The following is a 25,130-nucleotide window of genomic DNA, read 5'->3' on the forward strand; positions in this document are numbered from 1 at the left end:
TTGCTCTGAACGTCAGTTGAAAATTTATTCTGGTAACTTTCATCCTTAGTTAAAGGAACAGTCTTTAGAAGTGCTGTCTCAGTATCCTGCAGGATTGGGAGTCATGGTTTGTGTAAACAAATATTACTGATAAGCCCAGACAAAGTAGATGGGTAACAAAACTTATTGTTCAACTAATGAGCAGTTTATCTTAATTAAGCTCATCTCAGATAAGGAGAAAACTCCTAAGAACTGAAAATTATTTTCTGTTTATTGATGAACATAAGAATAAAATCGCATTTTGATGTACCCATATACCTTTTAGCCATAAAATAAATGACTATTTTAATGCTGAATTTCTGATGATGAATTAATTTCTTTGCCTTTGTATTACTGGAACACTTAATAGTGTAAAATAAAGTTGTGGAGCAAACATTTTTTATATAACGTGGAAGAAGTGAGAGAAAACAATACTACTATTAATTTTAACTAATATCTAACTCACCAATTTTTTCATCCAAAACCATAATTTTCTCCTGGGTAAGTTGTAATTCATATTTTTTTTTAGCAAGATGTCGTTGTGTCTCTGAAAGACTCTGTTCTGTCTTTTCATTTAATAAGCTGTAGAAGTATTAAGAGTGACAGCTTTAATACAAACACTGTATATTAATATGGCTTTTCTCACATTTTGTAATGTCACCACAATCGCTGAAGTTAAGCGAATCAGAAATTCAAGATATTTCAGATCATCTTGGATATTGCATCAACATGTATCTTTGTCTTTAGTAGGAAGGCTAGTCCATACCGGTCAAAAATCCCATAGAATTAGAGGGGTTTCAAGAGAACATACACTAAATAATGAGTAAGATTTCAAAGCTTTTAATCAGCTACAAGCTCTCCTTAGAAATTGCCCAAGACTGGGACAGGAAAGTTACACTGTATTAAATCATGACAGAAGTGCACTTACAGCCATGGTCAGCAACCCGTCGATCGATCGTGAAGCCCCGACGAGTTGATGGTGAGGACCCCTCCCATTTCTCCCCACCTTGAAGAAGCCTCACTACCTACCTCCAACAACGAAGGAAGTAGTGCCGGCTTTCTGCAGGGTGGACGAAAGTCCAGCAGCTGCGTGCCACTTCTGGGGTTTGAGGAAGTGCACAGGCTGCTCCCCCTCCCCTAAACAGCCAGCGCTGTACCACAAAGCAGGTCTGTGGCACACTGGGACCTGTGGCACAGGTCTGTGGCATACTGGCACCCTGCCCCCGTCCCCTGCTGCAGAACCCAATGGCACCCTGTTCCCTGATCCCTGTCCCTTGCCGCAGAACCCACTGGCACCCTGTTTCCACTGGCATCCCATCTCCTGCCGCAGACCCCACTAGCACCCTTCCCCAGTACCATGTCCTCTGCTCCCATCACCACAGTTGGGGCCACATTAGAGAGGTGTGGGGGAGTGCTGGAGGAGTTATTTTTTTGCATCTTACTTGTGTGGCTCCAACTGACTTCTGTGGGTCAGTGACCCCTGACTCAGAACAGGTTCTCCGCCCTTCTCATAAATAAAGACAATGCAGAAACTTTTTGTGTTTGACATAATATTTTATTTAAAAATGAAGCCTGGCCTACAAACCCCCAATTGGGGCCAAGCCCCCATCTGGCCGCAGCATTATAACATTCCTGTACACCACGCCCTGGACCCTAGATCTGAGCCTATCATACACTGGAAACCCCTGTCCTGAGCCCCTCACATTCCCAAACTCCTGCAGCCCCACATCCTCAGTCTTCTGCCACAACACTCCTGCACCATCCACATACCTGCAAATCTGCACCATCCACACACTGCCCATCTCACTCCAAACCTCCCTGCCCTGAGCCCCTCACATACTCCAACCCAAATTCCTGCACCCTCACATCCACAAGCATGTGGCTTGCTCAGTAACCCAAACCCAATTCAGGCAGTCCCCGAGTTATGCGGATCCGACTTACGTCGGATCTGCAGTTACGAACGGGGATTTTCTCGCCCCAGAGGACTGGAGCGGCGGGACGCCTGGTCCCGCCGCCCGCCTCCTCAGGGGCAAGAAAAGCTGCTCCCGGTCTCCCTGGTCTGCTGGGGGAGCCAGCAGACCAGGGAGACGGGGAGCAAAGCGGCGGAGGACCCAGGCCGGACCCGCGGCGCTGATCTGGAAGCGCCGCGGGTCCGGCCCCGGGTCCTCCGCTGCTTTGCTCCGCGTCTCCCTGGTCTGCTGGTGGGGGGGACGCAGCTAGTGCCCCCCTCAGCAGACCAGGGAGACGTGGAGCAAAGCCTGGGGCCTGTGGTAGAGCAGGTGGGGCGCTGCCGGTTGGTCCCGCAGCACCGCTCCTTGGCGCTACTGGACCAACCCGGCAGCACCCCAGCTGCTCTGCCCCAGGAGTCCTGATTCAGCCACTGCTGATCAGTTTCAGCAGCGGCTGAATCAGGATGCCTGGGGCAGAGCAGCTGGGGTGCTGCTGGGTTGGTCTAGTAGCGCCGAGGAGCGGCCGCGCTACTGGACCAACCCAGCAGCACCCGAGCTGCTCTGCCCCAGGCATCCCCAAGTCAGCCGCTGCTGAAACTGACCAGCGGCTGACTACAGGAAGCCTGAGGCAGAGTTGCTCTGCCCCGGGCTTCTTGGAATCAGCTGCTGATCAGTTTCAGCAGCAGCTGACTTGGGGACGGCTGGGGTTCTTAAGTTGAATCTGTATGTAAGTCGGAACTGGTGTCCAGATTCAGCCGCTGTTGAAACTGATCAGTTTCAGCAGCGGCTGAATCTGGATGCCAGTTCCGACTTACATACAGATTCAACTTAAGAACAAACCTACAGTCCCTATCTTGTACGTAACCCGGGGACTGCCTGTACTCCCCATCCTGGAGGCCTCTCCCCGAGCCAGCATCCCCTTCTCCACCTCCTCCTCCATCCAAATTCCCTTCCAGACCTTGTACCTCTCACCCCTTCCCACACCCAAATCCCTCATTCCCACCCCAGAGCCCACACATCCTGTCTCAACCTAGTGATGGTATGGCTAGACTTCAGGAGTTTTTCCGGGTTTCCAGCGGTATCCCGGAAAAACTGTTCTGTGTCCAGGGATGCATTTGTTCTTCCACTTTTTTTAGCAGAACAGCGAACATGCTCATTTGGTAACCCCTGTATTCCTCATTCCATGAGGAATAAGGGGGCTTCCGAAAGAAGGGTTTTTTCTGACATTTGGCCCAGTCAAGACAGTATAAAAAAAAGCGGCAGTGTAGCCGTATCATGAGAGTGTATAAGGGCTGGGGATAGCAAGTGATGGAGAGGAGGAGAACAGAGGGCGGGGCTTCAAGGAGAGGGTGGGGTTTTGGGGGAAGGATGGGGTGGTAGATCTTGGCTTTGTTCTGACATTTAAAAAGTGATCTTGGATGTAAAAAGGTTGGATACCACTGATTTACTGAGTATCATCTACAAATTTTGGCACTTCACTGTTTATCTCTTTCTCAAGATCACTTATGTGAACATATTGAATAGGATTTATCCCAGTATGAATCCTGGGGGGACATCACTAGTTATCGCTCTCCATTCTGAAAACTAACCATTTATTCCTGCTCTTTGTTTCCTATCTTTTAACCAGTTATCAATCTGGAAATCTAAGTAACTATATCCACTGGATCCCCCTTGTCCACATGCTTGTTGGCTGCCTCCAAGAACTCTTAATAGATTAGTAAGGCATGATTTCTCTTTGCAGAAACCATATTGACTCTTCACCAACAAATTTGTCTCTCTTCTGTACATGATTCTGCACCACCTTCTCCTCTTCTTTTCCACATCTCTGTACATGCTTCCCCCTTTTGTTGATCTTGCTTCCCCTTTATTGATCTTTCTTTCCTCCTGCACATGCTGCCAAATTTGCCTTCTTCACTATTTCTCTCCTGAGTGTAGCTCATGCCTCTTGTCCCACTAGCAGCTTTTAGTATTGGCCAGAAGCTCCAGTAAGATTGGTAGTTCTAGTCTTATAAGAAGCTCCAATATAATTTACCCCTCTTGCTGCCTCTCTCAATAACAGAGGGCAGCTAGAGGAGGCTGAAAACCTAGCTATTACATGAAATGTATGTTTGTTTTTATATTTACTTTGATTTATAGAAGAAAAGAAAGGTCTTAAAGGAATTACAAAACAAATAAAAATTAGCAGCTGATTCAACAATATCCAACAAAACTTAATCCTTATCCATTCCTAGAAAAATCCCATACCCCATATAAACCAAAACTCTTATCAAATGTTACCTTTCACAAAAGCCAGAGAAAATAAATATACCTTGCAGCATCCTGTGAAAGTCAACAAATCTAGGCTATATCAGACCAAAGTGAAGGCAGGGGAAAGGAAGAGAGTTGATTACCAAGATGAGGGCCTCTCATAAGAACACTGTTATGAGCTCCTTTAAATTAACAGAATAGCTTTGAAACACAGCGGATACATGATTATTTTATAATTGCAATCATTTTTATGTGTATGCTTTAATGTACCTTAGTGAAGCACATTCTGCTTTTTGTCTGCTGAGCTCACTTTCTGAATCCAGTGCCCTTCTAGCCAATATTTTCATCTCCATTTCCACAGAATCTATGGTCTCTTTCATCAATGCTATTTTTGATATTTGTTCCAAACGGTCACTGTCAAGCTATAGGAGTAAAATGACTAGACATTAAGAACTGCAGAAATATGTCTTGTACAGAGTATTTCTTCTTAGTGTTCAAATTCTACTCTGTGCTCAGGGGCTGATTCGAAGTATGGAAGAAAGGGATCTAGGGGTTATAGTGGACCACAAGCTGAATATGAGTCTGCAGTGTGATGCTGTTGCATAAAAAGCAAACATGATTCTGGGATGCATTAACAGGTGTGTTGTGAGCAAGACACGAGAAGTCATTCTTCCACTCTACTCTGCGCTGGTTAGGCCTCAGTTGGAGTATTGTGTCCAGTTCTGGGCACCGCATTTCAAGAAAGATGTGGAGAAATTGGAGAGGGTCCAGAGAAGAGCAACAAGAATGATTAAAGGTCTAGAGAATATAACCTATGAGGGAAGGCTGAAGGAATTGGGTTTGTTTAGTTTAGAAAAGAGAAGATTGAAGGGGGACATGATAGCAGTTTTCAGATATCTAAAAGGGTGTTATAAGGAGGAGGGAGAAAACTTATTCATCTTGGCCTCTGGATAGAACAAGAAGCAATGGGCTTAAACTGCAGCAAGGGAGGTTTAGGTTGGACATTAGGAAAAAGTTCCTAACTGTCAGGGTAGTCAAACACTGGAATAAATTGCCCAGGGAGGTTGTGGAATCTCCATCTGTGGAGATATTTAAGAGTAAGTTAGATAAATGTCTATCAGGGATGGTCTAGACAGTATTCAGTCCTGACATGAGGGCAGGGGACTGGACTCGAGGTCCCTTCCAGTCCTAGTATTCTATGATTCTATATCAATGTACTTAGCACAGAACAGCACTGGCAAAACAATATTATTTGACTGAGACAAATCATAGAAAGGAAGTGTCAGATCTTTCATCTCTAGTAGTAGTTTGCCATGTTAATGAAAGTCTTGGTTTGATTATTATACCTATCCAAAAAAGCCATATCATGCCTAAAAGAGTTAAAAATCACAGAGTGGGATAATGTAACATGATAATGAGTGAAAGAATCACAACACAGTAAAATCACTGAATCAAAAATGTTAGACATCACTCTCTCTTGAGCAAATACACAACAGAGAGGTAGAGCATACGGCTCCAATTTAATTTTTATTAAGCTATCCTTGTAGTCTCTCAATTCTGTAATCCAGAAACAAAGACTAATTCCAGAATTTCAATTATGATTCCTTGTAAACCATCATTAAAATCAGTTTATTTCAAAAAGATGATAGCTTGTTTAGTAAACAATTCCTGCTTAATATTTAAAGAAATCATCTGCTCCAATCTACTGAAAGTTTTAACACTCTAAATGTAATCAGGGTCTGAATTAATTCCTCTGACAGCTAGCTGGAAGTGGAAGAAGCTTTAGGAGCAAAGTGTATTTACATGAACCCACCTATTATGTCAATATATCCAGCAGGTTGAACAATGCAGCTGTTTTAAGTGATCACTATGTCTTTTGGGTTACAAATCACTTTAATACTGAATGCAGTGCTAGTAAAATGTTATCAATATTGTTATATTTATTGTGTAAATACAGGGAAGCAGATGACTTGTCCTGAATGAGGGAGTCACCCTCAGCAGAAAGAACCTTGTTAAACCAGGAACTGGAATGCCAGAGCCTGCCAAAGTAAAAGAGGTTGAGACAGGTGTCCCAGCCAGGAGGTGTGGGCTCTCTATAGAGATCCTTAGACTAGTTTATCTTGTTTCTCACCACTTTTCAAAGAAATTGCTAAACAGACTTCATTAGGAGCCTCTATTATTTTAAATGCTCAATCAAAATGAAATCAGTTGTGGTGGGACTGAGTTTCTGATTGCAAAGTGTAAAAAATCACTGAGAATTGAAATAACTTGAAATGGGAGAGAGTTTCTGCTCAGCCTGCAAAGATCTGAAAAATACGAAAAGATTAATGGGCAGAGGTCACAGCAGAAGGCAGGTGGCAGTAGAAGGTGACTGGTCGACAAGTGGCTGGTTAGGCAGTAAGAAACTGCAGATGGCAGGACAGCTAGTCTACAAGGACTGAAGTTGGCAGGGCGGCCAGGTAGTGAGGAGCAGTGGCTGACATGGCAGCCAGCCAAACCAAATGCTCAGATTATGGAGCAAGCAAGGTGCCTTCTCTTTTGGATGGGGGTGAACTCACATAGATGTGCTTCAGAACCCTGGGTCCTCACTGACCAAGAACAACCATTGTGAGTGGGGTATAGTGAATCCCCCACTGAAAGAGACCTCAGGAGGTCATCAAGTCTGGCACCTTGCCCAAAGCAGGACCAACGCTAACTAAATCATCCCAGCTAGAACTTAAAACCTCTTGGGATGGAGATTGTACCACCTCCCTAGGTAACCCATTCCAGTGCTTCACCACTCTCCTAATGAAATAGTTTTTTGTTATATTCAACCTAGACCTCCCCCTCTGTAACTTGAGACCATTGCTCCTTGTTCTGCCATCTGTTACTACTGAGAACAGCCTCTCTCCATCCTCTTTGGAACCTCCCTTCAGGAAGTTGAAGGCTGCTATCAAATCCCCCCTCTCTCTTCTCTTCTGCAGACTAAATAAGCCCAAATTCCTCAGCCTCTCCTCATAGGTCATGTGCTCCAGCCCCCTAATCATTTTGGTTGCCCACTGCTGGACCCTCTCAAAGGTGTTCACATCCTTTCTGTAGTGGGGCCCCCAGAACTAGACACAATACTCCAGGACTACGTCTACACTGGCATGATTTTCTGGAAATGCTTTTAATGGAAAAGCTTTCCGTTAAAAGCATTTTCAGAAAAATCGCGTCTAGATTGGCAGGACGCTTTTCCGCAAAAGCACTTTTTGCAGAAAAGAGTCCATGGCCAATCTAGATGCAGTTTTCCGCAAAAAAGCCCCGATTGCCATTTTCGCGATCGGGGCTTTTTTGCGGAAAACAGTACTGTGCTGTTTACAATGGCCATCTTGCGCAAATGATTTGTGCAATAGGGCTTTTGTCTGAACGGGAGCAGCACAGTATTTCCGCAAGAACAGTGACAATCTTACATGAGATCGTCAGTGTTCTTGCGGAAATTCAAGCGGCCAGTGTAGACAGCTGGCAAGCTTTTCCGCAAAATCAGATGATTTTACAGAAAAACTTGCCAGTCTAGACACAGCCCAGATGTGGCCTCACCAGTGCTGAATAAAGTAGAATAATCACTTCTCTAGATCTGCTGGCAATGCTCCTCCTAATGCACCCTAATATGCCATTAGTCTTCTTGACTACAAGGGCACACTGGTGTAACATATCCAGCTTCTCATCCACTATAATCCCCAGGTCCTTTTCTGCCAAACTGCTGCTTAGCCAGTCGGCCCCCAGCCCGGTGAAGGAGTAAAGGGGCACAGAAAAGGAACTTTTGGTTGCAGAACTAAAGAATATGAAGCAGAACATGAGGCAGAATTGTCCTGCTCACAATTCTGTTATTAACAATCCTCTTGTGGAATTTACCCTAATTAATGTTGGGGGACTTTCCTCCTTTCATAACAAGTTTTTCTACACTCAGCCTCTGTACTTGCAGGTTAAGAAGTATTGTCTCTCAGAAGTGCCCAGAGCTGGTATGTAATTTTCTCAAATTACTATGTGGGGGCTAGAGCCAGTTCTATGTTGTATCAATGGAAAGGAACCTCTAAATATTGAGCCTGGCCCTGGCCGCTACTGACTCCACCTAGTATAAGGGTTTGCAGAAAAAAATACCCTACCAATTCTGCACCTTCTTCTCTCTTAGTTTATTGATTCACTAAGTTATTTTGATCAATAGTCAAACCATTTGAGAGCAAATCAATAGGACTCATGTATATTCATCAGATCTCTCAACATTAAAATTACAAGATCAGAATATCAGTGAACCAATCTCCATGTTTATCAAGAAAATTTCAGAAAGAGAAGGGTGTCCCTTAAACAAGGGGATTTCCAAGAGGATGTGGGGTACAGATCAATTATTTAAACTTGTAATCACAACTTAAATTCTCAGTGTTTATTTTTCAAAGACCCTTTCTTCACCCCCAGGTCTCTCGCAGAAATGAAGCCCTGCAGCTCAGGGATCACACAAGTTTAAGAATATTTATTAGAGTTCCACTCTAGTGGGTTTTAGCTTAATATAAGTGCTGCTTATAAGTAATATTCAGTTATTGGTATATTAGAATCTCACTTTGGGTACATCTACACTTGCTCCCTAGTTTGAGCTAGGGATGCAAATGTAGCCGACCGAAATTGCTAATGAAGCGGGCATTTAAATATCCCGTGCTTCATTAGCATAATCTCGCCCGTACATTATTCCATTCAACGGCTGATTTGAACCAGGAAGTGCACTCCAGGACACGTTAGTTCAAATCAAACCCCTTGGTTCGGACTAATGTTACTCCTCAAAAAACAGTATAATCTTTGAAATTATATACTTAATATTTACATTTCCTTTATTAAAGTTTTCTTTTATAAATTAAGGGCTCAATCCTGTGAATACTTGACTCACTTGAACAGTCAAATTGATTTAAATGGGACTATGAGGGCACGTATGCCTGTATATATGCCTGTAAAAAGCAGGCACTAAACCTATACCTGAAGACCTTTAACAATAAATGTCATTTTTATGACATTAAAACAAATCTATATTTAAATAAGATACAGTTTCCTTACATTTTGAACAGTCGATTCCAGCTCTTCAATTCTCTGTTCCAGATGAGCCTTCTCATTAAATGCAGTCTCCTGGGCAATCTGTTTAAAACAGAAGCAAAAAGTGCACACAAAACATTACTTTTAAAATTCACTGCATATATTTAGTACAGGCTGAACCACTCTAGTCCAGTACCCTTGGGACTTGACTACTGCCAAACCAGACAATTACTGAACCATGGAAGGTCAATATTGTCTAGCAACCTTACTACCACTCCCGTTGCTTACTGGGCTTTTAGAAGACAATTAGGTGTAAATTAGAGCTAAATATTAGCACAGAACACTGAGAAGCCAGAACTGGTGGCTGTAAACAAACCTTATGGACCATGAGAAACGTGGTCACACCCTCAATAAGTGGACATCCAGTTTACTAAAAGCATGCTGGACCACATAGTGCTGGACTAAAGAGGTTCAATCTGTATATTTAATCAAATGAACACTACATTGCAAACTTAACTATACTATTATGCTTATAAAAAGGTTGGACAAAAATCAGACCTTCAACCTCTCCCTGAGGCTATCTCGTTCTGTGGTCATCCTTCGGAAGTCAGAAAGAGCTGTATCCCTTTCTGCCTCCACACGCCTCAAGATAGCCTGGGCTGTTATAGTATTTTTAGAAGTCTTGGGGGACTTGATAACATCTCGGCGAAGTCGGGATATTTCTTCCTGTGCCTGTTAAACATATTATATTGGAAATGTGCAACAGATAATGTACTGTATTACAGACAACCTATTTTATAAGTAAGGCCGGATAAAAAATGTCCATTAAAACTTAACAGAAAATTGGATTGTTCACTCAGTGTTTTGCTAAAAAGTCTGCTTTAAGCAGAAAATTTAGATTTTTCATGAAAAAAACTAAGCACCTGAACATTCCAATGATGCATTACGGCTCTCTTCAAGAAAGACTATGGTACTTCATGGGAGATATAGTCTGAAAAGGAAGCTTGGCCTATAGAAGAAAATAAAAGCATGAAGTACTCGTACTACAACTCCCATAAGATGTTGCAGTAGCATGCACAAATCATTTTTGGCATAAATAATTGAGTTTTTGATTTTTCAAAAAAAAAATCACTGTTTAAAAAAAATTCTGACCAGATTTAAATCACAAGACATGTGAGTAGAGATACAAGTGTATCTCAACAATGTTGTGAGTAATCAGATCATAATCTGAAAGTATTGACTCATGAATGTATTCTTCAGTTCAGAAAACCATCCTTATTTAGGACAGCATTCATGAACAAACTTAAATTGAAGTCAAGGGGACTAAAACACCCACTTAAGGGCCAACCCAAAAAAGGGATAAACTTTAACCATAAAATTTTCCAGAGTAGATGAGGCCCAAATTTCTAATGCAAGAGACTAAAATATTTTTTCCTTTAAAGTATTGCAAATATTATTTTTCCAATGTCTCACTCTCCTATGAATAAAATTACCCGATCATAAAGAATGATGATTTTGTCTCTCTCAGCTGTTAGAACCTTGATGTTACCCTGAATTTCTGCCATATGGCGCTCATATTTTTCCAGCATTGTCTTAAGTTCTTCACGTTCTCTGAATATTTTCATAATTTCTGGATCCAAACTCATTCCCTTAAAAATGTCAAAAAAGTTTAATAATGAGAAACAAATTTTTTTTACACATTTCCAGTATTTTAGGGTTTGAAACTACTTCTGAACAACACACACACAAAGTAGAAAGCTTAGCATCAAACAGATTCAACACAATCAAACCTAAATGCATAGTCATTTCTATCAATATTATATATTAAATAAAAAAATTAAATGGAGATTGGAAATCTCTTTCATATGCAAAAACAGTCTCGGATCAATCTGACTCAGTATTCTCTATTCATTTTATACAAATTGAACCTCTCTGATCTGGTACATTCTGGTCCAGCAGACTCACGTATATTTTTGGACCAGAGAACCCCTAGAACAGAGAGCCCAGCCAGCTGGGAGTCCGGCAGGACTGGCCTTACCATGAGGCGAACTGAGGCAGCCGCCTCAGGTGCCAGACTGTGGCGGGGCGGGAGAGGGGAGGGGACACCACTAGGACCCAGAGTGTAGAAAATTTTGTCTGCTGCTGGTGCATATGTATTCTCTCTGCTCTAGATGCACAGAGATGGTGGAGTGCCATGAGAAGAGTAGAACAGGAAGAAGGCAGAACTGAGACCTTTCAAATTTTGGCCCAAGCAAGGCAACATGGGGGCATCATTTGAGCTTCCTGCCTCAGGTGCCAAAATGTTGTGGGCTGGCCCTGGAGTCCAGAGTCCAGACGTAGGGCCACGAGCAGAGCTGGGCTAGTGGCAGAGATCAGCGGCCCAAGTGCAGGAAGCTTGGTGGCTGGGGCTGGCGGCGGAGGCCACCTGAAGGCAGGGAGTCCTGGTCAGTGGAGCAGGAGTCCAGCCAGAGAGCCTGGCAGCCTGAGCTGTGGAAACCAGCCAGGGGCAGGAGGCCCAGCAGCTGGTACCATCAGCGGAGCCCAGCAGCCAGATTTCAGTACAAGATAAATGCATTGTTGCTATAATATAATATATTCCAGACTTACCTGGATAAGTGAAGAATGTTTTGAAATGGTGCTCCGAGTAGGGCTGCGCTTAGGACTTGAAGATGTGTTTTGAAACATCTTCCTCAAATTCTCAGCTTCACTTTTATAATAATCTCTGTCCTCCTCCAATGCCTTGATAAAGGTATCAAGTCTTGAAGGAGATTTCCCTAGTACTTTTTCAGTTTCTGTTTCTAAAATAACCTTTAAGTGCCAAAATGAAAAATGCGTTCATTGAAATAGGTTTGAAAAATGTAATACACTTATTTTTCAACACAAGGTTGATAAACATACTCTTCAGAATACTAAAGTGAGGTAACTATTTATTTTAAAATAAATGTGGCTTCATTATTTTGAAGCCCTGCCTGAATATTTGCACATTCATATTCCGAAACATTTCCCCAAGTTCAAATATGTCTCTCTATTGCTGATCTAACAGGATGTTAAGTTATTTAGTTTCCTCCATCTTATCTCTGAACTACTTTTCCTTTTACAAGAGTTCTCTTTGAAACTTTCAACATCCCAGTTATAACAAAGATTGTGTATACTTAGATGGCCACTTGAGAATGCTTTTTGCTTAAAAGGTAATATGTCTTGAGCTAATAAACTCTAAGACAAAATGGGGAAGTGATGATTAACCCTTGATACAGTACCATCAAGTTAACAGGAAACACCATTAAACTACTGACTTGTCATAACTAGACAGTAATATAACTACTACTGCAACAAGGCAAAACATGGTGCTATCTTGTCTGGTGTGGGTAGCAGATGGTGAGTTTTGAGGGTGACAGTCAACTGAAAAGTAGGTAATTATGTTAATTAAAGGAAACTGCAAAGAAAAATTGGTGTGGTTTATTTGATTATTTTTTAAATGATGTGTAAAGATTTACACATTTTTCTGCTTGTTTTTTATAACTTTAAAAGGGCTAGGAATGTCAAGTTTAGTTTTGAGTGACATCTTCCTTAGTTTTGAGTGACAACTATTTGGAGGTCTCAGATGTGGACTTGGAGGGAGGGCGGAAGTTAAGCCTTTATATGAGCAGGAAGAAGTGCAGAGTCTTTAACAATGATATCTTTTCTCCTAAGTGCTTTTAATTAATTTAAGTTAAATACATGTTAAACTGAATATGAATCACTTTCTCTTTTACTCCAGTTTGACCTTTATAACATAAAGCCATTTATGTTATAAACCTATTAGTTCTCCAGTCATCAACAGATTCTTTCAGGAAACACAAGATCGAGAGAACCTGATTTTCTAATGGAAAAGAAATAGCAGGGAAGAGAGCCTGAAAGGGTGTTTTAAATATGCACTCATTACTGTTGGACGATAAACCAAATGTTTAGTTTTACGAGTCACCTTTAAAAAGTGTTGAATACTCATGAAATAAGATTTGTACACCATTCCTGTGTTTTGGCTGACAAAATCCCATTTCAATATCAGGTCATTTTAATCACACAGGAAGCTAGATAGCCTTTTTGTGTCATTATAAATGTGCTAAATTAAGATGTGCTATAAATACCTGTCTCAATTTAGCACAACTAACAACACAAAAAGGCTATTTTGCTTGCCAGTGTTTAATGACAAGATCACAGAAAAATTTTCCTGGAGTCCAGCTCTTCTGGGCTCTTAATTCCCACAATTCCTACTCATAGGATCAAAGCCATTAAGGTCCTAATCTGGCAGTGAGGACTGAAAAGGAATCCTTTGACGGGGAGTTCATTAAAGTATTGGGGTCTAAGGAGCAAGTGTAAATACCAAAAGCCTTATACTGTAAACATGGACATTTGTGAAAAAGTTTACTACATATATGGTAAGAGGTCTATGTGATCTTGATAACTTCAAAAAATTACTTTGTAATTAAATGAAAGAGTTCTATTAGTTATACCAATTTAATCTGGAAGCAAATTATCAGTATATACATCCATTTTTAGAAGTTTTTCTTGCTGATAAACTATTTATTAGACGTTTATATATTTGCATATATTTCCAAATGTCATTGTGCAACTTTGTAGTTATTAATATTTGGATAAGACAGAATATTAAAATAATTGTTTAAAGGCTAAAATACTGACTGCATTTCACATATACACAGAATTCTGTTTAGGAGTATTCAGAGCAATTAAAATTTGGATTTTGTAGAAAACGTAATGAAACTCTCAAAAATATCCAATATAAAAGATTAATTATAGCACAATTTAAAAATGAGATTTACAAATATACACCAAAATGGAAATTCTCTCCATAATCTTTATTTTTTAGTTTACCAGTGAAAACAAAAAGACATGTGTACTTATATTGGTATTAATTGCTCTTTGAAAGTAATAACCTATATAAATGAATAGCTGCAAAAATACTAAGAATACGGATTTAACTTACAGATTTAAGTATTTTGATTGTGTGCTCCAGCTTTCTAATATTATTTTGCTGGCATCTAATTTGGGTCTAGAATAAAAAATAATAAAGATGAAGTGTATTATTTACAGATAGTAAGATGAAATTACAGCATTTTTGTCTAATTTTCTGATTTTTTGAAGCATCTAGTTGTAACTCTTCCAGGTTTGTTGGACAGGAGACACCATTTAAGATGATGAAACTTTAAAGGATTAATTAAAACAAAACAATGCAGTCAATTAGAAAGTTGCCTGCATTAGGGATGTGAACGGGTAACCCACTAACCGATTACCTAGCAAGCATCACCCTTAATGCCCACCCACCGCCTACTGTGGATAGAGGGCTACTCCAGCCCCAAGGGGCTCCTGGCTTCTAGCCCACACGGGCTGGGAGTCGGCAACCTCACGCAAGGCAGAAGCAGAAGCCAAAGGGCAGGAGATGGGTACAGACTGCCACTTCCATCCCCACACAAGGCTGCCAACTCCCAGCCTAAGCAGGCTCGGAGCCAGCACCCCCTGTGGGGCTGGAAGCAGCTGTGCTGGAGTAGCCCCAGCCAGTAGCATTTAACTGGTTAACTAATTATACAAGATTTTACATCCCTACCCTACATAAATTGTACAGGATCAGGACAAAGAAGAAGCAGTGTCTATCTGGTTGAGTAAGAACAAGGTTCAAGATCCCCTTTTACCAGATCTGCATTTTCAATAAATTTTTGGAAATGGTATCAGTTTGAGTATTCCAAGGGACTAAGATGAATAAGCATGTAGTTACATTAACAACACAGGCATAGCACAGCCTACCTTTCTTCTGAACAGTGTTAATATATTTTTTTACCACTTTGTGAAATCAAAAGGATTTTTAGCAGAATGCTCAAAAGCATTTCTTAACAACAACTATTAAAACTTTCATCCCTCAACCATTTTGTCACAGAAGTGGACATTTAAAAAAATGGCAAGAATGTATGCTACTTTCTTCCTTCCAGAACCCACAATAAAATGTTAATTACAGCCATTTTAAATTACTATATTCCAGTCATTACAGCCTCAATCTTGCAATCAGTTCCAGACAGGGGGTATGTCTACACTTGCACCCTAGTTCAAACTAGGGATGCAAATGTAGGCATTCAAAATAGTCAGTGAAGCAGGGATTTAAATATCCCGCACTTCATTAGCATGATCTCGCCGGCGTGTTACTCCGAATGCCAGCTGTTTCGAAAGTGAAAGTGCACGCCGGGACGCGTTAGTTCGAACGAAACCCCTTTTTTAATACAAAAAATTAGGAGTAACGTTAGTTCAAATCAAGGGGTTTGGTTCGAACTAACTGGTCCCGGCGTGCACTTTCACTTTCGAAACAGCTGGCATTCGGAGTAACGCGCCGGCGAGATCATGCTAATGAAGCACAGGATATTTAAATCCCCGCTTCACTGATTATTTCGTATGCCTACATTTGAATCCCTAGTTCAAACTAGAGTGCAAGTGTAGACATACCCAGGGAGACTTCTAAGTGCACCCAGAGCCACCCTGTCCATAGGATGATTTGAAGTAGCTGCCCCAGGCCCTGCACTTTGGGTGCTCCTGCATTGTCCGCTTCAACTGTCCTATGAATGGTACCCACGGGGCCCAGAGCAGCCCAGAGAATTACCTGGGGAGTCTGGCATGGGCAGCAGCCAGAGGCAGGCCTCCCTGCACTCACAGCAGCAGCAAGCGCCAGAGCGACCAGTCAGCCCGTTTCATTCTGCCACCCATCTCCCAGCCTACTGTGCTTTGCTTCATCTGTGGCAGTGGCAAGCAGGGCAACCTGGCTGCAGCCTCAGGGCACTCCACTTCCCGCCACCACGGTGAAGCAGAACATAGCAGGCTGAGAAATGGACAGTGGGTAGGGTGGAGCGGAGCAGGCTGCCAAGTCACTCCAGCTCCTGCCACCATAGTAAGTTCAGGAAGCCCAACCCCTGCTGCCACACCGCATCTGGCACCCACAGTAATCCTCCTGGCTCATGTTGCTCAGGGCAGGGGGCTTCAGGCAAGGGGTACAATGGGGGTGGACCAGGAATGGAGCTTAAGGAAGGGGTGGATTGGGGGCAGGACCTATGGTAGGGGTTGCCTTAGGCCCTGCATCCCACAAAGGACAACCCTGAGTGCACCCAAAGTCTCACTGAGCCCAACAGGACTTCTTACAAGCACAGGGGTCTGTTCAGATGGATATGATGCACAACTGGGACCTTCATGGATTTTCTAGTTCTAAAATAAGTTACAAAAATCTGAAGCTCTGGCTGTTGTCTTTCATGTGAGTTACTCTTCTCCCATTTTATGTAGATGGGCACAAAATTTAATTCAATATATGGGAATGATATAATTTACTATAAAAATTCATTTTCTAAATATTCACCCTAGGACAGATCTTCAGCTGGTGTAAGTTTCATATTGCCTCTTACTTCAGTTGAACTCTGATAATTTACTTCATCATCTGAGGATCTGGACCTCTTTTTAATAAATTCAACAAGCCACAAAACACTAATGTTTTCTCTCACACATTCACACATACAGTTAACTGAAATAAAATACAGGACTATGTAGCACTTTAAAGACTAACAAGATGGTTTATTAGGTGATGAGCTTTCGTGGGCCAGACCCACTTCCTCAGATCAAATAGTGGAAGAAAATAGTCACAACCATATATACCAAAGGATACAATTAAAAAAAAAGTGAACACATATGAAAAGGACAAATCACATTTCAGAACAAAAGGGGAATGCAGGGGGTGGGGGGGAGGAAGGTAAGAGTCTGTGAGCTAATGATATTAGAGGTGGGGAGAGTGGGATGTCTGTGAGCTAATGGTATTAGAGGTGATAATTGGGGAAGCTATCTTTGTAATGGGTAAGGTAGTTGGTGTCTTTGTTGAGCCCGACAATTAGAGTGTCGAATCTTAGCATGAATGACAGTTCAGAGGATTCCCTGTCAAGTGCAGATTTGAAAGGCTTCTGGAGTAGGATGCAGGTAATTAAGTCGTTAAGACAGTGTCCTTTCTGGTTGAAATGGCAAGAAACTGTTTTTTCTTTGTGATCCTGTCTGATATCTGTTTTGTGGGCATTGATCCTTTGGCGAAGTGTCTGAGACGCTTGTCCAATGTACATAGCAGACGGACACTTTCGGCACATGATAGCATAAATTATATTTCGGAATGCGCAGGAATATGTATTCTTGATCGTATAACTCACTTGGTTAGGCCCAATAATGGTACCTCTCTTCCCTAATTTAAACTAGAGATATGGAAGTGTAAACAGTTACCCGATAAGCCTGGGCTCATCGGTTAAACTTCATGTTTACATGCAGGGCTCCCTCGGTACTGCTGGCTTTGCATCTGCTTAAAACCACCTTCCCTCTGCATGTAACATGCAACTACTGAAATTTTCAGTGGATACGTGTTTACCAGAATAAATACATTTTAACATTCCTAATCTAATATATAAAGGAGAATGTTTGTCTGTTTGTGGTCTAATAACTTGGACACTATAGGAGCTACTGCAACCAAACTTTACATGGGATAACCTTTTGTCCAGAAAAAGGTATTAAGGTACTGTGGGAGGGAAGAGATGAGAGATGGATGCCTCTCCCCAGGGCTGCACGGAGCTTGGCAGTGAGGAGAGAAGCGGCTTCCTGGGGGAAGCGGTGGGGACAGTCACTCACTAAGGCCGGCAGAGGGATAACCTGTCATCCAGGAGGTTTTAAGGGACTGTGGGAGAGAAGAGATGAGAGACCAACGCCTCTCCCCGGGGCTGCACAGAGCTTGGCAGTGCGGGGAGAAGCAGCTTCCCGGGGGAAGCAGCAGGGACAGTCACTCACTAAGGCTGGTGGAGGGACAAGGAAGTGGAGGGTGGGCTCGGGTGCCAGCAGCAGGCACACGGCTCCCTTCCCCCTCCCTCCTCTCAGGCTCTTCACCTCAGTTATATCAACTGTCCCGAGCAACGCTGGGTAACTCTAGCTAGTTTAAACATAATTCCTTGCCCTTGGACATTCAGTCTAACCCATTATTGGGAACTCTATTCAACACTTACCAGGTTGGAATGTTCCAATTTTCACTCCCCAATACTCCTTCTCTCCTTTATTCATTTGTGAGTTTTAAAATTAATATTTTAAATTAAGACAAACAAAAATAATTTACCATCAGGCAAAGACCATGGCTATAAAGTTTCAGCCCAAAAGGTTGAATTTTGTAAACTTACTGGCTCCCACTATAATATGTGTATTTTATTTTGAATTAAATACCTTTGCTTCCTCAAGCTCCTGGTCAGCAGTATCCAATACTAATTCTTTTTCTTTTTCCAGCTGTTCAGCTAGTTCATCAACTACAGCAAGTTCTTTGCACAGATACTCATTCTTATTAGTCAGACTGTCCACCTGACTCTCCACCACCTGCTTTTTATCAAGCAGTTGCATAACATGTTGCTCTAACTCATGGTTTTTCTTCTTTAGTTCATCAATCTACTAGGACCAAGAAGAACAAAGACATTTACTTTTCTTAATATTAGAAGACATACACAGGAGGCATTTCCCAGCAGAAATATTTATCTACACTAAACTGAATGCATAGCAAGACAATGACAAGCCCAAGCTTTTCATTAATTTACACCAGAAACATTTTGTACAGATGTAAATGAGTATACAAAGGTAATGGCAGTGGGAAAGCAGACTGCTAAATTCAGGGTTGAAATTAGAAATCTGCTTCTGTGTCTCATTCATCCTAACTGTTAACTTTTGATAGCAGCTCCACAGCTTCTTTGCTTGTCTTCTCTATGTGATGTGTCTCACAGGGCTATCTATCCATTTGCTTTATGGACATGTGCTTCTGAATATGCGTAATTGGAATATGCTTCATGAATGACATTTCTTTTGTCATTTGAAAAGTTGTAATCTGCTGAATGTGTATATTTTATTTGTGTACATGTAACATTCCTGTATTTGAAATTAGAAAATATGAAGTATAAACCTGTTTTACTCATATAGGCATCCTAAGTGAGGGCAATTAAGGAAAGTTTGGAAACTTGATGTCTCATGGATAAGGACAACAATCTACATAAGGGTTTGTTTTTTCCTTTGGACCTGTCCAAAGGAGTGGTTGAGAGAAGCCACAAGGACATGTGTTTAGATCACCTGATGCTGGGACCCATCTTGGTCCTTGTACTTCTCCACTGAAGGTGAAAAAAAATTTAAACTGAACACAAAGGGTTTTCTGCCTTGGGCAAAAATCTACATAAAGGTGGGAAACCAAACAATAGAGGCAGCTGCCAGATGTCAGGACACCCCTGCTTACCACCCAAGATGACTAATGGAAATATCTAAGACTAAATAGAGGGAAGGATCAGACACAGGTTGGGAGGCTTTCCAGCCTGTGAAAGAGATGACTACTATTAGGGTAAGGTATTGCATGGAACAAGTTTCTTAGCGTATTAGGCTTACTTGGTATGTTTTATTTTGCTTAGTAGCTTACTTTGTTCTGAGTGCTATTACTTGCAACCATTTAAATCCTACTTTTTTAATAAAATCACTTTTGTGTATTAATAAACTCAGTGTAAATAACTGATTCTTTGGAGGGGCAAGCAGCTGTGCATATCTCTCCTTATGCAAGAAAGAGGGTGGGCAATATTAACTTGCTCAGTATAAAACTTGGATGCATTTATCTAAGATTCTGGTCCTACTGGGGCTGTAAATTTAGGTACTGTGGCAAGACCCTTTAACTAAGCCAGCTGAGCTATTATTAACATCTGTATTACACTGCTATGGGTTGTAATCCCACCATTGTGTCAGTGTTGAAGGAGGCAGGAGGGCCTGGCTTAATAAAACCTAGGAAGATGAGCTGAGTGATATTTCAGCATCTCAAGTGTCAGTCTCAAGGAAATCTCTGTAACCGAACCCATCACAATGTGTACACCATTTGTTGGACTCCCAGTGTGACATGTAACCCCTGGCATTGGGGACACCCTTTGTCACCCTCACAAACTGAGCTGCTACAGCAGTATTCCTCTAATACTTCTGGGAGAGGAAAGGCTCTTTAGCTCTGCCTGAATATCAACTAGTCTTGCTCACAGAGGTGTTTGCAGGTGTCTTTTCCACTATCTGCTTGTGGGATCTATGTCCTTCATCTGGTAAAAGCTAGAGGAATACACTAGGTCCGTTATTGGTGAAGACTGTTACTATCTCCCTAAAAGGCAGGGCAGGATATGTAATGTTCTTTATGTAAGGGGACTGTTACCCCTTACTAAAACTCTGTGGGAGTTTTTTGGTTTACCAGCTTCAGAAGGGGAAGGGTTCATGAGACTGACAGACCCCAGAGACAATGGAAAGCAGTCAACACTCCAGCTCAGCCTGACTGACAGGTTGTAAGTGGGGATTGTTCTGGCTCTGTCTCTGAACAAACAAGCTGTGTGCAGAAGAGGTCCTGCAAAGACAGAGAGCTGAAAGAGGAGTACAAGAAGAAGTCCTGCAGCGACAGAACCAGACACAGACAGGCCAAGCAGTGCAGACCCTGTGTTGAGCAGCAGACTGGCAGTGCTCAGAAAGCCAAAAGGAACAGAGAAGCAACACAAGGAGCTGGAACTGGCCAAGCAGCACAGCCTGCAGCTGGATGTGGTGAGCTACTGGGACCTGCAAAGTGTGGGGAAAGGCTCTGGACTGGGAGAGGGGTCTGGCCACTTAGAGACTGAGGCTGTGTGGTCGCTGCCAGTGCAAGCGTGTCCAGCCTGCAGCCCCTTGCAGCACATCCAGGGCTTCTAAGGAAGAGACTGTGAACTGTCCTTACACTCTGCAGACTGCTGTGTTGATGTCCCTGTGCTACAGAGCAGGGCTGTGTGTTCTCATTTAACCATTCTCATTGTTTCTTATTCTATTCTCTTTAATCAGTTGATGTTTAATAAATTGTATTTGCTTTGAACCTTATGAAGTGATCACTGGGCCAAGAAGGCCTGCAGTGTAAAGAGAGCACCTCGGAGTGGGGACACCCTAACTCCTGCCCCTAGTGACTACAAGGTCAGGGATTAAGCCCCAGGAAACCTGGGCCCAGCCTTATTGGGGTTTCAAGGGCTCTGCTACTCAGGAGAGTGGAGGGGGAGCCCTCAGGATCAGGGAGCCGTGGGGTAAAGGAAGTGGGAGCGGGGACTCAGATCCTTTCGCTGGTTCATTTCACCGGGGTGTATAGAAGCCAGGAAAGTTCCCCACAAGGGCGGGACCATTCCCCCGCTTACATTTAGGAAACTGCTTCAGAAACAATCATATGCCTGTGACCTTGCCACCTTTCAGTTTACTCTGACCCTCTCACTTTTGGGGAAGGTCACTGAGAAAGTTGTGGCAGACACTCAGGCAATCGCTTGAATCCTTAAATTTTAGAGATCTCAGTCAGTCAGGTGTTAGACCTAGCATGGAATAAAAACTGCACTGGTGAAGAATCTCATAGTAATTGGTAAGGTTTAAGTGTTCCTAATGTTATTATTGGATCAGTCAGCTGCAATCAACATCAATAACCACAACAATTTATTGGGGTATCTGCAGACATGAATAGCAGTCAACAGAATCATTCTTATCTGCGAGGCCTCAAATGGTGTGGGTGAAATGTTTCTTTTAGAGGATTCTATCTATTGTAGGGAGACCGTATGTTCCATTTTGGCAGGAACAGTTCCTTTTTTCACTGTCTCAGCCATCCCTACTTTATCACCAAAACTATGCATTTGTGCCGTCTGTAAGGTAAGGATATTAAATATTGATTAATTGAATAGTCAATTAACCTCACGTATTCTTCTCAGTTACTCGATTATTCCTTAGTCCCTGGGGGTGGGGCCAGATGTATCAGAGGCAGTAGCATGGGGTGCCAGACAGGAGCTGGTCCATGAGGGGAGCCAGTTTAGAAACCACCTCTCCTCGCGGACTGACTGCCTGTCGCCCCATGCTGCTACCTCTGTATCAGAGGTAGTAGTGAGGGGTGGCAGCAGACCCTGTCCAGGGGGCGGGTCTGAACTCCTGGACCCAGCATGAGCTGGAACTAAAATGGGCTGCTGGCCAGCCTGCTAAAATATTTTCTGGCAATGGGCGGGGAGTGAAAATGTATGTATTCTACAGCATTAACCAATACATTTTTGCTTATTGGCTAAACAACTATACTATTACATTCTTACTGTAAGGCAGAGTGAAGATCAGCAGCTGCTGCAGGAGATGAGCTGAAGGCAGCACTGTCTGCCAGCAGTAAAGCAGAGAGCGGTGGCTTCTGCCTAGGACACAGCTGAAAGCAACTGTGCCCATCAGCAAGGGTGTGGAGAAACTTGCTGTTGGTGCCTTCAGAGCTGACCCTCCAAGGGTCAGGAGGCTAGCCACAGTCCTAGTGGAGAGCTCAGCAGGTCAGCCCCAGCTCTGGGTGGTGTAGAGCTTAGGTCTACGCTAGCCCTTGGCAGCATGGGGAGGGCAACTCTTACAAGCTTCGTACAACAGGTAGGAGAGGGAGGGCAGTTCAGGTGAGCTCCAGGCTGTCCTGTTCTTATTTTAAGAAATATCAACATCCTTGTCATTTGGGATACTGCCAGGGCTAATTTTGTCGCCCCTATTGTTCAACTCATATACAATATTAACAGAGTTAGCAAGGAAATATGAGTTGCAACTGAAGAGAATCAGCTTCACATTTCCCCCACAACTGATCCAGCTCGTCCACTGGAATGATTAACCTAACACAGTTAAGAAGTAGAATGGATAAAGGTGAAGTTGCTGAGTCTTCAGACAAAACCAAAGTAATGTCAGCGAGGTCAAAATCTGCACACTTGGTTGGAGGGAATACATTATTTGTTTACATGTCTTTATAGTTATAGCATAAACAACATAAAAAATGACAAAAACAACAAAGATGAAACCAGCAGCTTCTCAACACCTTCAAACTTGAACTAACCAACCACAGTAAAAAAAATTTCCATTACCCCCGCACGCAACCTATATCATCCTCTCTGTCTCCAAAACCTGGCTAAATAAACAGGCCCAGAAGCATGCTATACAGGTCATTTGATTAACCTATTTGATTAAGCGATAAGGGCACCTCTGACTTTGAACTGTAGCAATAGCCCTGCCTGGCTCTTTCTACACTTCAAAAGCAGAAGCCCAGCAGGGAGCACGGGGTCAGCAGGGGACTGGCCCTGCATTCCCTGCAGCACCTGAGCCTTTGAAATGTACACGAGCCCTAGTGGGGCTCTCAAATATTTCAGACAGGATCACAGCAGAACCAGCGTGAGTAGAGACTGCTTCAGTCCCTGCACCGTTTCCTACTGTGCCTCTACCTTCTGTCCCTGTCCTCCCCGTAGACAGTGCTGGGGGGAACCAGCTTTAAAGCTGGTTCTCCCCAACACCGGCTCCTGCTCCCCTCCCTTGCTTCCTATCTCTCTGATAGGGGCAGCAAGAGGGGGAAGCAACTAGTTGCATCACTAGTTGACTATCTGATAAGCTTACTAGATTGATTTGATTCAGTAACTCTCTTCAGTAAGAAAAATCTTGCCAGCTCTACAGATTGTGACACTGATTTAAATAACTAATGTTAGTGCCGAGTTATTCCATTATATAAAATTATCAGAATTCCTTTTCTTACAAACTGCCACCAAAGCAAAAAGAAGAAAATAAAACAACCTTTAAATACAGTTTATGGATGACTTTGTCTTTGTTCTTAGCCTTTTCCTCCAATTTAAAAGGTTTCTCACTGTCAGATGCTGGATCCCTTCTATGATTTTCTCTTGTTGTTACCTTTTGGGGGGAATGGAAAATAGTATAAAAAAATCCATCTGTGGAATGGTATTTAGGCATCAATTATGAACTGTGACCTTTGAAAATGGGAGAAGACATTACCTGGTAGATATGTCATATCACTTCCCCTTAAGGTACTTAACACCACACACTGTAAGAACTCCTGAACTAACATTGTTCATGATCTAAGAGGATGCACCAGAGAAGCTAAAAGTTTTGTCCATTTCATTTTTAAAAACAAACAAAAGGGTTTAGTTTAGTCTGATCGTGTAGTAGAATTGTTCTACAACCCCACGCACGCAACCTAGATTTTGTCACTAGTCTCTAGCTCCACTGACTAGGGAGGGTGATTTAACTCTAAAGCATACAGATTTTCCATTTCTTTGGCATCAATTAATAGCCACCATCTTTTACAAGGATAACAAAATAGCAAACATAAAAGCAAATATAAAAAACATTTCAAGAGAAAATGTATATCATAAGGGCCTCACACTACAAAGGCCTAATATTTTCACTTGGGAAACAATAAGACTCAAATCTGAAGCTGAGAGTAAACAGGATTCTATAAATGACTGTGTGTAAATATACAAAAAAAAACCACAAACAAAAGACAAAAACAAAAATCCTTACATTTAACCTAATTCTACCAGTTGCTTCAGGGGATAGCCAAGTTAGTCTGTATAGGATAAACTTAAAAAACAAATGGTGTGGTAACACTTTATAGACTAACAAAACATGTAGATTTAGGTATAACCTGAATAAAGCAGTAATAAAAGAATATATTGGAAACTAGTTTCAAACTTCTGAACAGCCTGAATACCAAAAGGAAAAAGTGGAAAGTTGGACAAGAAAGCCATTACAATAGTCAAGCTAAGAAATAACGGAGTCATACAACTACATCAATTTAGTAACAAACACAAAATATTACAAATATTAAAATCCACACATTTTAATTATTGACTAACATATAAAACATAAATTAAACCACAATTTATAAAACTGGGAATTAGGACTTAATCCAAAACTAGTGAAATCAACTGGGCTCTGTCTAAACTGGCCAGTTTTTCCAGAAAATCAGCCGCTTTTCTGGAAAAACTTGCCAGCTGTCTACACTGGCCACTTGAATTTCCG

The 25,130-nt window shown here is 42.1% G+C and overlaps 1 protein-coding gene across 8 annotated transcripts in view; it reads right to left on the reverse strand.

The window, feature by feature from the left end:
• The window catches only part of TSGA10 (testis specific 10), a 93,740-nt gene that overhangs the window by 63,697 nt on the left and 4,913 nt on the right, over positions 1 to 25,130 (reverse strand). For 5 of the 8 annotated variants that reach the window (XM_025178620.2, XM_075916692.1, XM_075916689.1 and 2 more), the window contains exons 2-10: positions 23,886 to 23,999; positions 18,507 to 18,722; positions 14,230 to 14,295; positions 11,856 to 12,056; positions 10,742 to 10,897; positions 9,807 to 9,980; positions 9,273 to 9,350; positions 4,485 to 4,636; positions 485 to 600 (exon numbers count right to left, since the gene is read on the reverse strand). In XM_025178620.2, coding sequence (XP_025034405.2) covers positions 485 to 600; positions 4,485 to 4,636; positions 9,273 to 9,350; positions 9,807 to 9,980; positions 10,742 to 10,897; positions 11,856 to 12,056; positions 14,230 to 14,295; positions 18,507 to 18,722; positions 23,886 to 23,999 — 1,273 coding nt within the window. Of the gene's footprint in view, positions 1 to 484; positions 601 to 4,484; positions 4,637 to 9,272; positions 9,351 to 9,806; positions 9,981 to 10,741; positions 10,898 to 11,855; positions 12,057 to 14,229; positions 14,296 to 18,506; positions 18,726 to 23,885; positions 24,000 to 25,130 lie in introns of all 8 variants that reach the window. The other 3 variants (XM_075916708.1, XM_075916709.1, XM_075916698.1) reach the window with 1 other exon arrangement.

The sequence above is a fragment of the Pelodiscus sinensis genome, chromosome 1 (assembly GCF_049634645.1).
Source record: "Pelodiscus sinensis isolate JC-2024 chromosome 1, ASM4963464v1, whole genome shotgun sequence".
Classification (NCBI taxonomy): Eukaryota; Metazoa; Chordata; order Testudines; family Trionychidae; genus Pelodiscus; species Pelodiscus sinensis.